Below are 13,606 nucleotides of genomic sequence, written 5' to 3'. Positions count from 1 at the left end.
AAGTCACCCTAATAAAGGAGGTGAAAGCCTGGGAAGGCATGTGTTGGTGTTCACATGCTGTCATTAAGTTTCAAATCCTGTCATTTCCAAGTGAACGCACACGTGTGTGTGTGTGTGTGTGTGTGTGTGTGTGTGTGTGTGTGTGTGTGTGTGTGTGTGTGTTTTTCTGCATGGACATCCAAGAATGCTTGTCTTTGTGGTTTTTCTGTAGAAGTGAGACATCCTAGGAGACACATTATAACCCCATTCACACTGCCCTTTCAGTGTGGGAATCATGCGCTGATTCTCAGCATCAGTGTCTGTGTGAAAGTGAAAAGGGCTTGTATGAGTCACTACTAGTTATGCTTTGTCACCTTCTAAGGCCATAAAAGTTCAGTAAGTATAATTCAAAATAAAGGAGAAGTTAGCAAAAGGGGAGGTTGTTTCCTATCAATCAGAATCCATTACTTTATCCAGGAATTTACTTTAAAGGGACAGTTCAACCAGGAGGACGCCATTAATTTGTGCCATTGTTTATTTCCCACTCTGTCATGAGAATGAGCCTTTTGTCTATGAGTAGATGCAACCTTCCTTCTGAGCAGTGATACGGCTGGTGGTTGTAGTTTGGTAGAAAGAAAACAGTTCCTGCATGCAACTGCTCAAAAAAATGCATTAGGATTACTATGAGTGACCAGGTCATGATTTATGGAGAGAGACACTGCTGTTGAGTGAGCTGCTGGGAGCCAGCTAGTTCCATTATATTTGAGAGAAGGCAGACATCGCTACAGCTGATATCTCCAAAATGTGGAGTCTTTAATTCTTTATTTATGAAAAGGGACTGTTTACATTAATCAACATTCAAACAAATGTAAATGCTTCCAAGTTAGAGGAAAAAATATGTGCTTTTGATTTTTGGTGTGAACTGTCTCTTTAAAGTGAATAAAATGCCTGCGATGTTACTAATTTGACAACAGATGGCACCACATGAGCAATTACTGATGGTGAGATCAGGGTGAGAGAGGCTCGATCAAATCTGATCAAGTCTCTTCTGTCATCTTGAGTTCTTGTCGCTGAATTACGTAACTTCTCGCAGGACTCTCAGGGAGTCATCAGTAATAATCTGTGAAAAGTCTGTCTGGGAAATATTTACAAGGTGGCTGGATGTGACCCATTTAATGTGTCTTCTTCCTGTGTTTACCTGCATGCACTCGATGAGGTGTCCGTAACCTTTTGTTGATGCAAGATTTAAGCATCTCTTTTCCACCATCTCATACTTTCTTCTTCTCCCCCGTCTCTCTCTCTCTCTCTCTCTCTCCCTCTTTTTCTCTGAAGAGAGAGAGTCTGTGGGTGTTTTTTTTCTGTAGGTGGTTCTCTGGCAGAGCCTGAGAACTACAGCGAACACAATATGTTGGGCTCACAATCACAATAATGAGTAGTTAGATCTGTGCCAGCTGTTGTCATGGGAGGAGTTAACAGACCATAACTTCGCTGAATTTTCCTCTAAAATGAAGTTTAATTGTATCGTTTTATTTCTAACTACATCTTCTGAAATGTAATTACCCCACCCACTCTCACAACTTCATCAACATTATGAGAACATCACTGAGTTTCTTAGATCATGTGCTTCATTTGATTATTTATGTTTTTTAGATATCTTGATGAATTTCAGATGAAGAACTCCTTATAAAGAGTTACGGAGCGTCTTTGGATCATTTGACGGGATGTTGGTGGTGATGTCTTAACGTGAGCCGAGAGCAGACGACCAAATCTAATCCCTCAGGCAGAGAATAATCCACGCAGTCATGTGGCTCCCTAATGAGAACCTGAGAGTCCTGGATCAGCCTGAGGACACACACACTCACTCACACACACACACACACACACACACACACATGCACTTAAAAGTATGAGCTAATGACATTTGGAAGCTGATTCACTATCTCTTACAGTGATTTGTGAAGCTTTACATAAGCAGTACAGTGATCATGAGGCTGTAAAATGTTTTTTTCCAGGTTAAAGGTTAAATAGCATCAGTGTACTTCGGGGACACATTAAAAAAAAGAAAAAAAAAAGATTATTTAGTTTTTACTTCTTTGCATTAAATAATGGACTAAAAAAACCATAAAGATGCGACGAAACACAAAACCATTTCTCACAAAGCATTGTCCCACGCAGACAGGCCTGAATATGTGTGAGTGAGTTCAGATCAGGTCAAACATCCATAGTGAGACACCATGCTGATGTCACATGATTCATGATGTCACAAACCCTCATGATGAGCCAGACAAACACTGTGAAATTGTAATTGCAATGTTTCTATTAGGCCCCAATGCACACGCTGTAAAGTAATCACACAGCAGCACATGACACTGTTGTGATCAGGCTTACAAACACTGCCCAACAGCAACCACAGGAAACAATGCGACACGTCTATGTACACCATGAAAACGCTGACTTTATTTGGCTCTGGCTGCATTTTACACTGAGGGATTTAAATAAACTTTATAAAGACATTTTTCCAGCATTTGCGACAGTGGGTTCAACTACCTTGGCTTTTAAAGAAGCCAACAACAACAACTTCACATACATGCAACCAGAGTCAACTTGTTGGAAGATCAATAAAAGTACTGAATCTGTGGGTGTGTAGTGGAGCCTGTGCATGGTTTATATAATGTGGAGCATGTGAATCAAAGAATGAGAGAAAAGAGGGGCAGGGGACATGTAAAAGCAATCTGTGTTGAGAGAGGACAGGGAATCTTTCAGCAGAAGAAACAATCATGGAGGATGGAGCAGAGTGGGAGAGGAGAAAAGATGTGGTAAAAAAAGCAACAGGGACATAGAGGGTGGAAAAAATCTGTGTGCGTTTGGAAGTGTGTGTGTGTGTGTGTGTGTGTGTGTGTGTGTGTGTGTCTGCATGGTCGTGAGTACAGCAAGAAATAGCTTCACAAAGACGTTAGAGGATACCCATAAGAAAGACTTGATCTAGTTACCATGGATACAGAGAGTTCGTCTTTGGCAAGTGAACTCATTGGAGTGTCCAGTTTATATTCAGACAATTTTCCTCCTGATGAAGACAAATAATGGACATTCACAAATTTGCCAAATTTTAAAAAGTATAAGAAAAGCAGAAATCACTTTGATACACATTTTGTCATGATGAAAGAATGCTTTAGGCAGAAGGACAACCATTCTTACATTAAAGGAGCAACATGTAAGAATTTTAACTAAAACTATCAACAGAATTTGAATAAATAACAGTTTTGATGTTATGTCAGAGAAGTCTACTGAAGTTGGCATGTTAACCAGCTAGCCTCGGCCCATCCTGTCGCAATGCCACTTTGTACAGAATACAAACCCTCGTCTCCTGAGTTAGAGTCATCTACTTAACCCGCTCTGCCACAATGACTTGCTCTAGCTGCACCTTCTTAAACTGAAATGATGGTCCTTGAACAACATTAAGTATGATGTTCCAGGAACAACACCAACACAGTGATATCAGACACACCACATGCTTCCTATGGTAGCTGTTTGCTGAAAGACCTATGAGAGGGACTGTGCATTTCCTTTCTTATAGGGAAGGACATCCCAACTTTCCCCAGCTTGTTAAGAGTATGAATCTCACGAGTGGCCAACTGTTCCATATAACACTCTAAATGAGCAAACATGTCTGACAAGCCTTTGTCACGAACTGGCTCAGGGAATGTGACAACGAGGGAGCCCACGCAAGAGATTTACTTAAAAGACGATTCATTTGTCATTTTGAAGTTAACACAAATGAACAAAGGAGTGTGTAGATCAGTAACAATGAAAGCAGTGTATGGGTGTTTGGTTAATTATATTACAGAGGTGTTGAGGGTGCAGATCAAAAGGGAGTGATGCAGGGTGAATGTGAGCTGCGGTAAGGGAGAGACAGGCCCTTTATAGCCCAACAGCCCAGGTGACGCTCCCATGTCATCCAGTCACCCATAGACAAGACAGTGGGTGGGAAGTGTTGTTACTTAAATCAGCCAAATAAAAAAAAGTCTGACACAAGTGAACTGTAGGAAAGGTTTTAAGCAGAATAACATAATACATTAGCCAGCATGACACTCATAAAAGCATACTGTAAATAAATAAAAATCATAATATAAAGCCAAGGCATGTGCAAAATTTACATAATTACACAATAGCAAATCTGGGATCCGCTGACAGTGGTCAATACTGCTGTCTTTGGCTCTGCAGACTAACAGAAGCCTGCGCGTCTCCCACACTGTTTTTCTCAGTAAGTGAATGTGGAGGTGAAGGTAAATAGATGGAGAACAGCAACACAGTCACTTCCTTGAGATGATGAAGAAGAGACAAGACTCCTGTTTTCATTCTGTCATTACTGCGCACCCTCGGGTGTGTTGCATCGAGCATGCAGGGAGCATTTAGTCCTTCTGTTCAGTTTGGTCAGGCAGGTGTCGGTCCTTATGACAGTGAACTGCTGTCAGAAGAGAATGTCAAAATGCCAGGTTGGCAGTTTGGTACCTAAAATAATCATGCCAAAGTGCAAAGACGTGTACATTAAACTCACAGTGTGACGAGTTACCAAAACTCAAATGGCACCATCTGACTCCAAGAGATTTTAGTCTGCGAGCTCTGGTTTGCTTGTAACTGAGCTCTGAGCTTACAAACATGCAGCAAACTGAAATCCTCAGTACTCGTTATGGACCGAAGAAGCCAAACTGTACCGCATGTTTGTCTTTGTCCTAGTATGTGTCCAATCTGTTCAGTCCCGCCGTCGCTCTTCTCCTTTCATTATTTGAAGCAGCCTGAGCAGCTCATCTGCCTGCTGGAGTCGAGCTGCGGTGAGATGGTGTCTGGTACCACGCTTTTCAGGATGTCGTTCTCTGTGGCCATGATGTGCTTGACCAGGAAGTTTGCAGCTTCACAGATGTTGAGATTGTCCTAAAGGAGAGAGGGAAACTGTGGTTAATTATGCCGCTATAATTTGTTTTTACTTAACCTTTTTTTTCAATGTACAGTTTCATTATCTATTTAATTATTATTTTGTGATACATCTTGTCTGACATTTAGATCGTTTACATTATTTTCATCATCATTATTATCATTATTATTATTATTATTGTTATTATCGTAAAAAAATATTTTAATGGATTCTGTTTGGAATAGTTAGCTAAGCTTCCAAAGCACACGATGTTCCAGCTTAATTAACCTTGACATCAGCACACATCCTGTGGTTGACCGCCATCACAGTTTCTCAAAGTGTGGCCCAGTGGTGGCCCCGAGACACATTTTGTGCGACCCTCCAACATCACATGAAATGCACGCATTACATCTTAATCATCCAAGGTCGATTTCAATACTTTCAGTTTCTGCAGTCTACATTTGATACACCTGAAAAGGTTAGGAATGACAAATTATAGAATTCCACTGGTTGCATGGCAACTAGTGGGACCTCATCAGTATCTTGGGACAGATAAAATGATCCACCTTATTTGCAAACTGGTGAATTTGGTGCTCAAGGAATTTAACATTAAAAACATCATTATGAGACGAATCACAAATCCTACAACTTGCTCTTTCCCGTGCAGTCCTCATCATACGCTCCCTCAATTGGCACTCAGTCATCAAACCTCGGAGAATCTCTGACCTACAGCATCTACAAAATGAGGGTAACGAGCATGCTATCACCTTCATGTGAACCACACCATGTGTACACTTTAATGTGTCTGAAACTACTTCATTTGAATGCTGTAAACATTTTTTCTTACTGCTACCACAGCAGGATGTGTATGTCTGTTTGCATAGCCCACCTCAGACACCTCTGGCTGAACCTGCGCCTTCTAACCTTTGACCTTTCAGAATGTTGAGCCTTGATGCCACAAGAGTGGCAGCGCACTTAACGCTGCCGCGACACAGGAGTGTCAACAGAGGATGTGTGAATGAAGACAACTGTTGTAGAATTTATAGCTGTGTATAAGTACTGCGCTTTTAGATTATGTAATTTATTATTATTTGGCAACAAACACAAACAAACACATTCTGTACATCAAAACACATAACTGCCGCAAGAAAAATGGAATCTTGAATGTTAATATTTCGATCTGATTCAATGACATATTATATATGTCAAAATATATATGTGACAAAGTCAGATAGTTTCTATTTAACTCTGAATCTACTCAAGGAAAGAAACTCATTAAAAACTTTTCTCTGATTGGAAGGACTCCCTGAAAGATGGAGCTTTTGAACACCAGTCAAGAAAAAAAGCAGTGAACAACCCTCTAATACTTTTCACTTTTCACTTCAATAACATGTTCTGACCCTGCTTTGTAAATTTAACTCACAGAGCCACTTTCCACGAGGATATGAAATTCCAGTTGGCTCTGTGGGGATGTTTTTCGCTGACTGAACTGACCTGAGTGGGAGATGATCTCCACTAAGCGTGTTAGCCACTCACTGCCAAGGCCCATTCATTCTAATACAGATACTAAAAGCAATATTTCAACATTTTGGGAAATGGGCTTATTCACATTCTTGCAGAGGGTTACAGGAGAAGATGGATATTACTTTCATGTCCGCGTAAAAGAATAAAAACAGGGGGGAACAGCTAGCCTAGCTCTGTCTGAAGGGATACATTTCCAGCTACCAGCCCCTCTAAAGCTCACTGGTTTGGTACAGATTAAACAAACAAGATATAAGTAAGAATTAGAGGTGTTGCTAGACAGAGTTTGTTACCTTTAGACAGAGTGAGCCTAGCTATTTCCCCCTATTTCCAGTCATTATGCTAAGCTAAACTAATAGTTGTCTTTGCTCGAGGTACATATTTATCTGACACACATTTGAGAGTGTGATCGATTGCCAGATTAAATTGTGACAACGTACATTTCTGCAAATCACGGATATGTTAAAAGTTTAAATTTCTTTATGTTGCAACTTTCACTAGGTTCAATTTGATCTTGTGACAATGCTGTGATTAGGTTTAGGCACCAAAACCACTCGGGTGGGATTGGGAAAAGATCATGTTTTGGCCTAAAATACCTGTTTTGGTCGCCACAGACAAGACTGGGGATGCCTCGAGGTCTTGTTAAACAAACAACACAAAATGTCCTGACTTCCCGTCAAAAATACAATTTTTTTGTTTCTTCAAACACAGCTGGAAATTGTCCTGAGATCTCCTTAAAGAAATGTCCTGTGGTTTCACACTAACAAATGCTGAAAAACAATCCTGAAGTTTGATCATTGACTTCTCGCCTGTAACTCCATCACCATCCCCTCCAACTCCCGATATGAAAGTCTACCTACATTATACACAGACATACATAAACATGTGATGTGAACGTGATATGACACATTTTGTGGAAATGTTAATATGTTATGTGGCCTATGACATGTACAAATGTGTACTTATCCATGGTTTGTAGAAACGTTGGAGGAGTATTGCTCAAAATGGCAAACTATCCATTAACTACGCCTGACAGGAAGGGCAAAACTTCCATTTCACAAATTGCAAATGGCTGGCAAACCAGAACACTTTAACCATGATCCGCTCTCACCTTAGCGGAGGTCTCGAACCACCCGACAAAGCCGTGGTCCTTGCAGAACTGGTCCATTTTGATGCCGTTGCTGGTCAGCTCCCTGCCCTGGTCACACTTGTTGGCCAGCAGCACGGTGGCGATGCTCTGTCCGTCAGCCAGCATTAGTTTGGAGTCCAGATCCTCTTTCCACTTGACGACAGCCTCAAAGGTCGTGTGCCGGGTCACATCGAACACTATGAAGGCTCCCATGGCTTCCCGGTAGTACACTCGTGTCATGTTTCCAAAACGTTCCTGACCTGTGATGAACACACACACACACACACACACACACACACACACACACACGGAGCTTCATTCATTAGTTGTTGTTCGCAGCCGCCAGTTTGACGAGAGATTCTCATTGTTTTCCTGCATTTTTGCCGGAAAACAACTAATACAGCTGGCATTAGGATTGCAGTTAGCAGTGCCTGCATTCCTATGAAACAGCACATTCCTGTGGACTTACTGTCACGTTGCACTTAACCAGAAGGTCAATGCGGCTGCTGTTCCCGCTGATAATGGGCCCACTTACACAAATTAAATCTGTATTTTGCCCCGACCTGCAACGAAAATAAACTTTGACCTAGACTGTAACCCTGTTCTTACAATATATCTGTGAGAACATAGCCATGTGAAATGTCTGTGTGCAGGTATGCACGTATGTATTCATCAATACGTGTGTATTGTGCAGGGAATGGACTTGAGGGGCTTGCGGAGCAGATTACTACAGCTGTCAACATGACATCCCCCGGGGGTGTGTGTTCTGCTGTCTAATGTGTGCACTTGCTGGTCCAAGCCCGAGCCTGTAGGCGTGTGCATCCTGCTTGTTTTACATACACTGCCCTCTCAGCAGAAAAGTTTACATGGCTGATAAATATTAATGCCTGGAGATCCACTAGAAATACTCTGGCAAGGACAAAGTGCTGCCACTTGCCTCATGAGTAAGAGGAAATGGAAAAACTGACAGGACAAGGATTGAGAACTTCCTCCTTTTGGGCCAGAGAACGTAGGAATGAATTTCATCACCCTCACCCGCAGAGTTGTGACCGACAGACGCACACATGTCACCTGACACCCTGTCATTCAATAAAATGACGGTGCAATCTTTACAGCATGTTGGGGCAGTGAACCACTCCATTAATCATACTCCTTTCAGGCAGGCAGACAAGACCAAAGCAGACTTATAATCTCATTTGATGGATTCAAATGAACATCTCAAAGCATGTGCCTGCAGCGGTAATGCTGTTTTGTTTTTATTTAGGCGACAAAGACACTCCTGTGACTGGCCTTTAAATCTCCCTCACATGGGCGTACTCACATGATGCAGCACCATACCTTGGAAGAGTGACTGAGTGATGAGTGTGCTGGTCCTCCCTTAGTGTTTGTATGTGTGTGTTTTAGAGAGAATACGGTTCCTGTCAGATACCAGCTCTCCACAGTGACAGTGCATCTTTTAGCTGTGAATGTTTCATCATTTTACAAGAGTCATGCCTGTTGTCAGCGTCAAGATAAGTCTTATCTGCAGAAATCATCAACTTTTCAGGAACTATGACAAACATATGCTGAAGGACATTTGGACTTTTTTTTTTCAATGAAAGGGCTCCTTAAGTCTAAACACACAAATATCCTACATTTAAGCTGCAGATGTGCAGCCATTAATGAGCTGTATGTGACCCTGCAGATGATTTACTTGAGAATAGACATTCAAACTTCTTCTCTGTCCCACCTGCTATGTCCCACAGCTGAAGCCGGACAGTCTCAGAGTCCCAGTTCAGCACCTTCAGGGCGAAGTCCACTCCGATGGTGGCCCGGTAGTTTGTGGAGTAGGTCTGATGCACGTACCGCCTGATGATGGAGGTCTTCCCGACGCCCAGGTCTCCGATCACCAGCACCTTGTACAGGTGCTCCTTCCGGAGGCTCTGCATGCCGTTGGAGTGTGAGGGGTGATTGGTCATTTATTCCACCTGTCGGATCTCAGGCGCAGCAGCAGCAGCAGCAGGAGTAGGGGCAGCAGCAGCAGAGTTTGAAGCTCCTTCGTCCCCAATGTCTCTCTCTCTTCGTGTTGGGTTTAAGAGCACGCCCTCCCTGCGGGGCAGTGCGTGATCTGCTCAGGGGCTGTGCTTGGGAACTTGTGACCTCGCCTCGTCAGAGACGCGCAGCGCAGTGCGCACGGTTTACTGACTGCACAGTAGTTCCTGTTAGAGGACTTGGCGAGTCTTTAGAGTTACACACTGCTGCATAAGTTACTGTTGTTGTGTTTTTAACCCTTTGAGTGTTGCACAAGAGTCGCCTCCTTGCTTCAGTCTTAAAGTAAGTATGCAGTGGCATGCAGGAGAGGCTGGTACTGGCCTTGGATTCCCTTTTAAATGCTAAATTCTCTACACAGGTTGCCTCCAACATCTGGCCAAAGAGAGAATGCTCCTAAAATGTGTGTTTACATGCAGCCTTACAATGCAGTTATTATACAATTATTAGAGCCCAACTCATTTTTTTGGCCACTATGGGCTTATATTAGGGAGAAAAAAGCTGATATCAGTGGCTGATATACACACATTTTTTGCACTGATCCCTCAAATGTGGTTATCAAATACTTGTGACAAGATATGTAATGGAGGAAGTATATTTTACAGTTTAACATGAAACTTTATTGTGTAAAATGACATCAGTGCACTGATAAACCTCACAGGGAATTTAAGAATTATAAATTATAGCATCTGTTTCTACATTTTAATCTCTAAAAAAAAGTTTTCACATCAGCGCATACTGGACAACAACTACACGATCAGGCCCTAACAAAAAAGACCCTGTAATGTCATTCATGTCCAGGTAAGAGAGAGTGCCTCCATTTTAGTCTCATGTTGAAAGACAAGATATTGACACATGTTATACGTTTACACCACTGCTGGACCAGGCATGTCAAAAAGGGCGAACATGCAATTGCTAAGACTGTTCATTAAGTCTTTTCCACTGTCTCATCATTTAAAGTGTCCTATGCAGAGTGGTGTGTCTTTCTCTGAATACAAATGTTTGCACATTTACAGTCCATCAAAAGAATGCATTAAAAACTAGTTTTTTTGTTATGTTATTACAAAGATAAACACAAGCCCTAAGACTAATTACCAGCACAATTTTAACAAAAAAAAGTTGTTTTGACGTTGAATACTGCAGGAAAACAAGATTTGAATGTGTTCAGCTTTAAATCAGATTATGAGCCACAGAATATTAACATAATATAAACAACTCAGAGTGATACCTTTCTCTGCTTTGGGCCATAATTGGATTATTGGATATGCTATCATATTAAATTAAGCCAATTTAACACACAGAGAGAAGACACGTCTGCATGAGTCACGAGGCCTGCTCAATGGAGCATGTTTGCTGGGACATCAGGATGACCTTTCCGAGTTAAATCAGGAGCACAGACTGATGTCAATCAGCAAAGCTCTTGTTTCAGCAGACTCCAGACCTGGTGTTATCTGCCAACTGGTTCACAGAGTACTGAGTATGAGTGCATTCACACAGACAGACGGATGCAACCAGGCTGACAGTCTCTTCACTCAATCTGTAACTTGGTTTACATACTCAGCTGTACTGAACACAAGGGCTATTATGTCATATGAGGCATCGCCCACAGAGCTCTACAGGACATCCCACAGTGACTACACTGACATCCTGCTGCTTCTCGTCTCTTAATAGCTTCATATGTGAATGGGGGTTTTAGTTTTCCCCCTCTTGCCTCTGACAGTGTCCACACACACACCTTGGCAAACAGCAGTAGACGCAATAATGTTGAAATGGTTGGCTTCTGTTGCCTTTAGTTACATACACATCAATGCCAAGTCAGAGGCTGTTCATGTACATATTTTCCTGCAAACTCGACCCCAGTGCACTCAAGCCATATGAGTTTTTAATCGTGTGAATCTGAAGTGGTTCGTGGGAGTGAGAGGAATCATCATACAGTATACCTCCAGTGCCAGGACAGTAACCTCTCCCAGCATACTGTATGTCAGTGTACAGACTATGATCTGTCTATAATGGTTCGTGTTTATCGAAGGTGTTGATTCAGTTTTATGGTCGCTTTAAAGCGGTAGATTGTGGTGCCGTTGAATTATATTGCATTGTACTGAGAGGTACAATCAGTTTTCAAGGATAAACAAAGAGTTGGTCCACTGAGGCCTTGCTTTCTCCCTGGACTCATCAAAGCTATTACGCTCTAACTATGAATAAACTTTGCCCACCATCTAGCGAATATTAATTTCACCGAACAGCGTGGTCTACAATATACGACATAGGAAATTATATCACATGTTATTTAATAAAGAGTGGCCTAGAAACCCTATTTCCCGTTAGGTTTATTAATTATCGCACTGTGATTTGACACAATTATCTTCTTATTTAGAAAAGGTTCCTAGGTAACATCGACTCAGGAAGTGTAAAAATAACGCTTCACTCGGTCGAGTTCTCAGCAACGAAAGGAAACGTGACTCCTTCGAACATGACACGTTTAGTTTAGAAATGCAGATTTTCAAGTGTCCTTTGTAAATGAAAAATAACACCTGTTCTATACTGTGATTATTGTTGTTGCTGGAGGAAAAAGTGAAGATGTAGGTAATGATGTCATTTTCTTCCTGTTATAATTTAGATTTTTCATTTGGGAAGATAAAGTCTTTGTTCACATCTGGCATCAATATGCACCCTGAGTGATCTGATCAGCGGACAGCTACGTCAGCTACTGTTTGAACGCACTGTTTCAACTGATTTCACTGTTTACACTAAATGAATTAAAGAATATAACATAATGACGGTAAGCATGTCAAATTCTACAAATACAATCAACAGTAACGAATACAGGCTACTTCTTTGTCATCTGTGGTGAAAGTCACCAGACTCCCTTCAAAAAACGCTCAATTTTGAGACTTTTACATTAAGAGAAACTGTATACACTTTGTGAAACGCTGTCCACGACAATTCTTAACTATTCGGGCCTACTTGTCAATTCGGCAAACCTTATACATGAAAATATTTCTTTCTTTCTGTAAAAAACATATCAGTTTGTTCCGGTTTGTTAGGTGTTTATTTGTATATAGAGCGGGGGAGTGGGATCTGATCGCAAGAAGTCACAACATTTAATGCCAGGTGTGAATTGACAAGCTTGAAGCTGTCCACTTGTGATCGGATCACTCAGGAGGGATTGTAAAACTAACTGGGAACAGCCTCTTTGTCCTCTAAACAATGAATTACAAACAACTGGGATCACATTTTGGATGGAAACCTTTAATGCAGCACAAGTCTAAATAGTAAATTCTGTCTATCAGAGAGGCAGATGAAGAGATAAGACCAAGACAAATGTCTTCTGCAGAGAACGTCAGTGAATCATTGGCATAAAGAGTAGTATGCACCTGCAAAAATTTCAGTTGGCACAAACCTGCATGCAAATATGGCAACTGTCTATGAAGATTTTTACATTAAAAACCAGTATAAAATACGGCACGTTTCAAAAAACATTAACACATTCCTGCCTGTGTAAACATACAGAAAAACGCAAGCTAGCCCCCACATGGACATCATCAGTTACAGCTGCGAGCTTGTGAGTCCTTTTTTTCGTTAATCTACATCCTTAGAGAAGCCAAAATTCAGATACAAAAGAAAAGAATAAAAAAAAGAATATTCATTGAATATATTCAAGCATAAGAAACAACAAAGTCATCAAATATTATAAAAAATAATATCCTCCTTATAATGCCTGAAAGATTAGAATCTAAATGGGCTCACAGTAGGATTCTCAGTGTGAGCCCATTTATAGAAACAAGACGTCATTAACTGCAGTGAGACATTGGCACATATGTAGGCAAAAAGCCAGGCTGGAAACAAACTGTTTCGCAATACATGTCTGCAAAAATCTGGCACACATTCAGTTTGCTTCCTCCTCCTTAAACTAATGTTAAAAACACACATCAATATCACTAATAGTATCATTACTTTGCTACTGCATCTATTAATCATAATGTACAATATTAAAATGTACTTCCTTACAAATATAACTTAAAGAGTGCAAACAAATCTTG

At 41.2% G+C, this 13,606-nt stretch overlaps 1 protein-coding gene across 1 annotated transcript; it reads right to left on the bottom strand.

Moving 5' to 3' along the window:
• Positions 1-4,091: 4,091 nt before the first annotated feature.
• On the bottom strand, positions 4,092-9,499 carry rab38b (RAB38b, member of RAS oncogene family). Its single transcript, XM_073478850.1, has 3 exons — positions 9,268-9,499; positions 7,521-7,798; positions 4,092-4,908 (listed from the first exon to the last, which is right to left on the bottom strand). Exons 1-3 carry the CDS (start codon positions 9,494-9,496, stop codon positions 4,759-4,761), a joined length of 657 nt encoding a protein of 218 aa, XP_073334951.1. The 5' UTR covers positions 9,497-9,499; the 3' UTR covers positions 4,092-4,758.
• Positions 9,500-13,606: the final 4,107 nt, after the last annotated feature.

The sequence above is a fragment of the Pagrus major genome, chromosome 13 (genome assembly GCF_040436345.1).
Source record: "Pagrus major chromosome 13, Pma_NU_1.0".
NCBI lineage: Eukaryota > Metazoa > Chordata > Actinopteri > Spariformes > Sparidae > Pagrus > Pagrus major.
The sequence above is the reverse complement of the archived record's forward strand: the minus strand, read 5'-3'. Positions and strand labels throughout refer to the sequence as shown.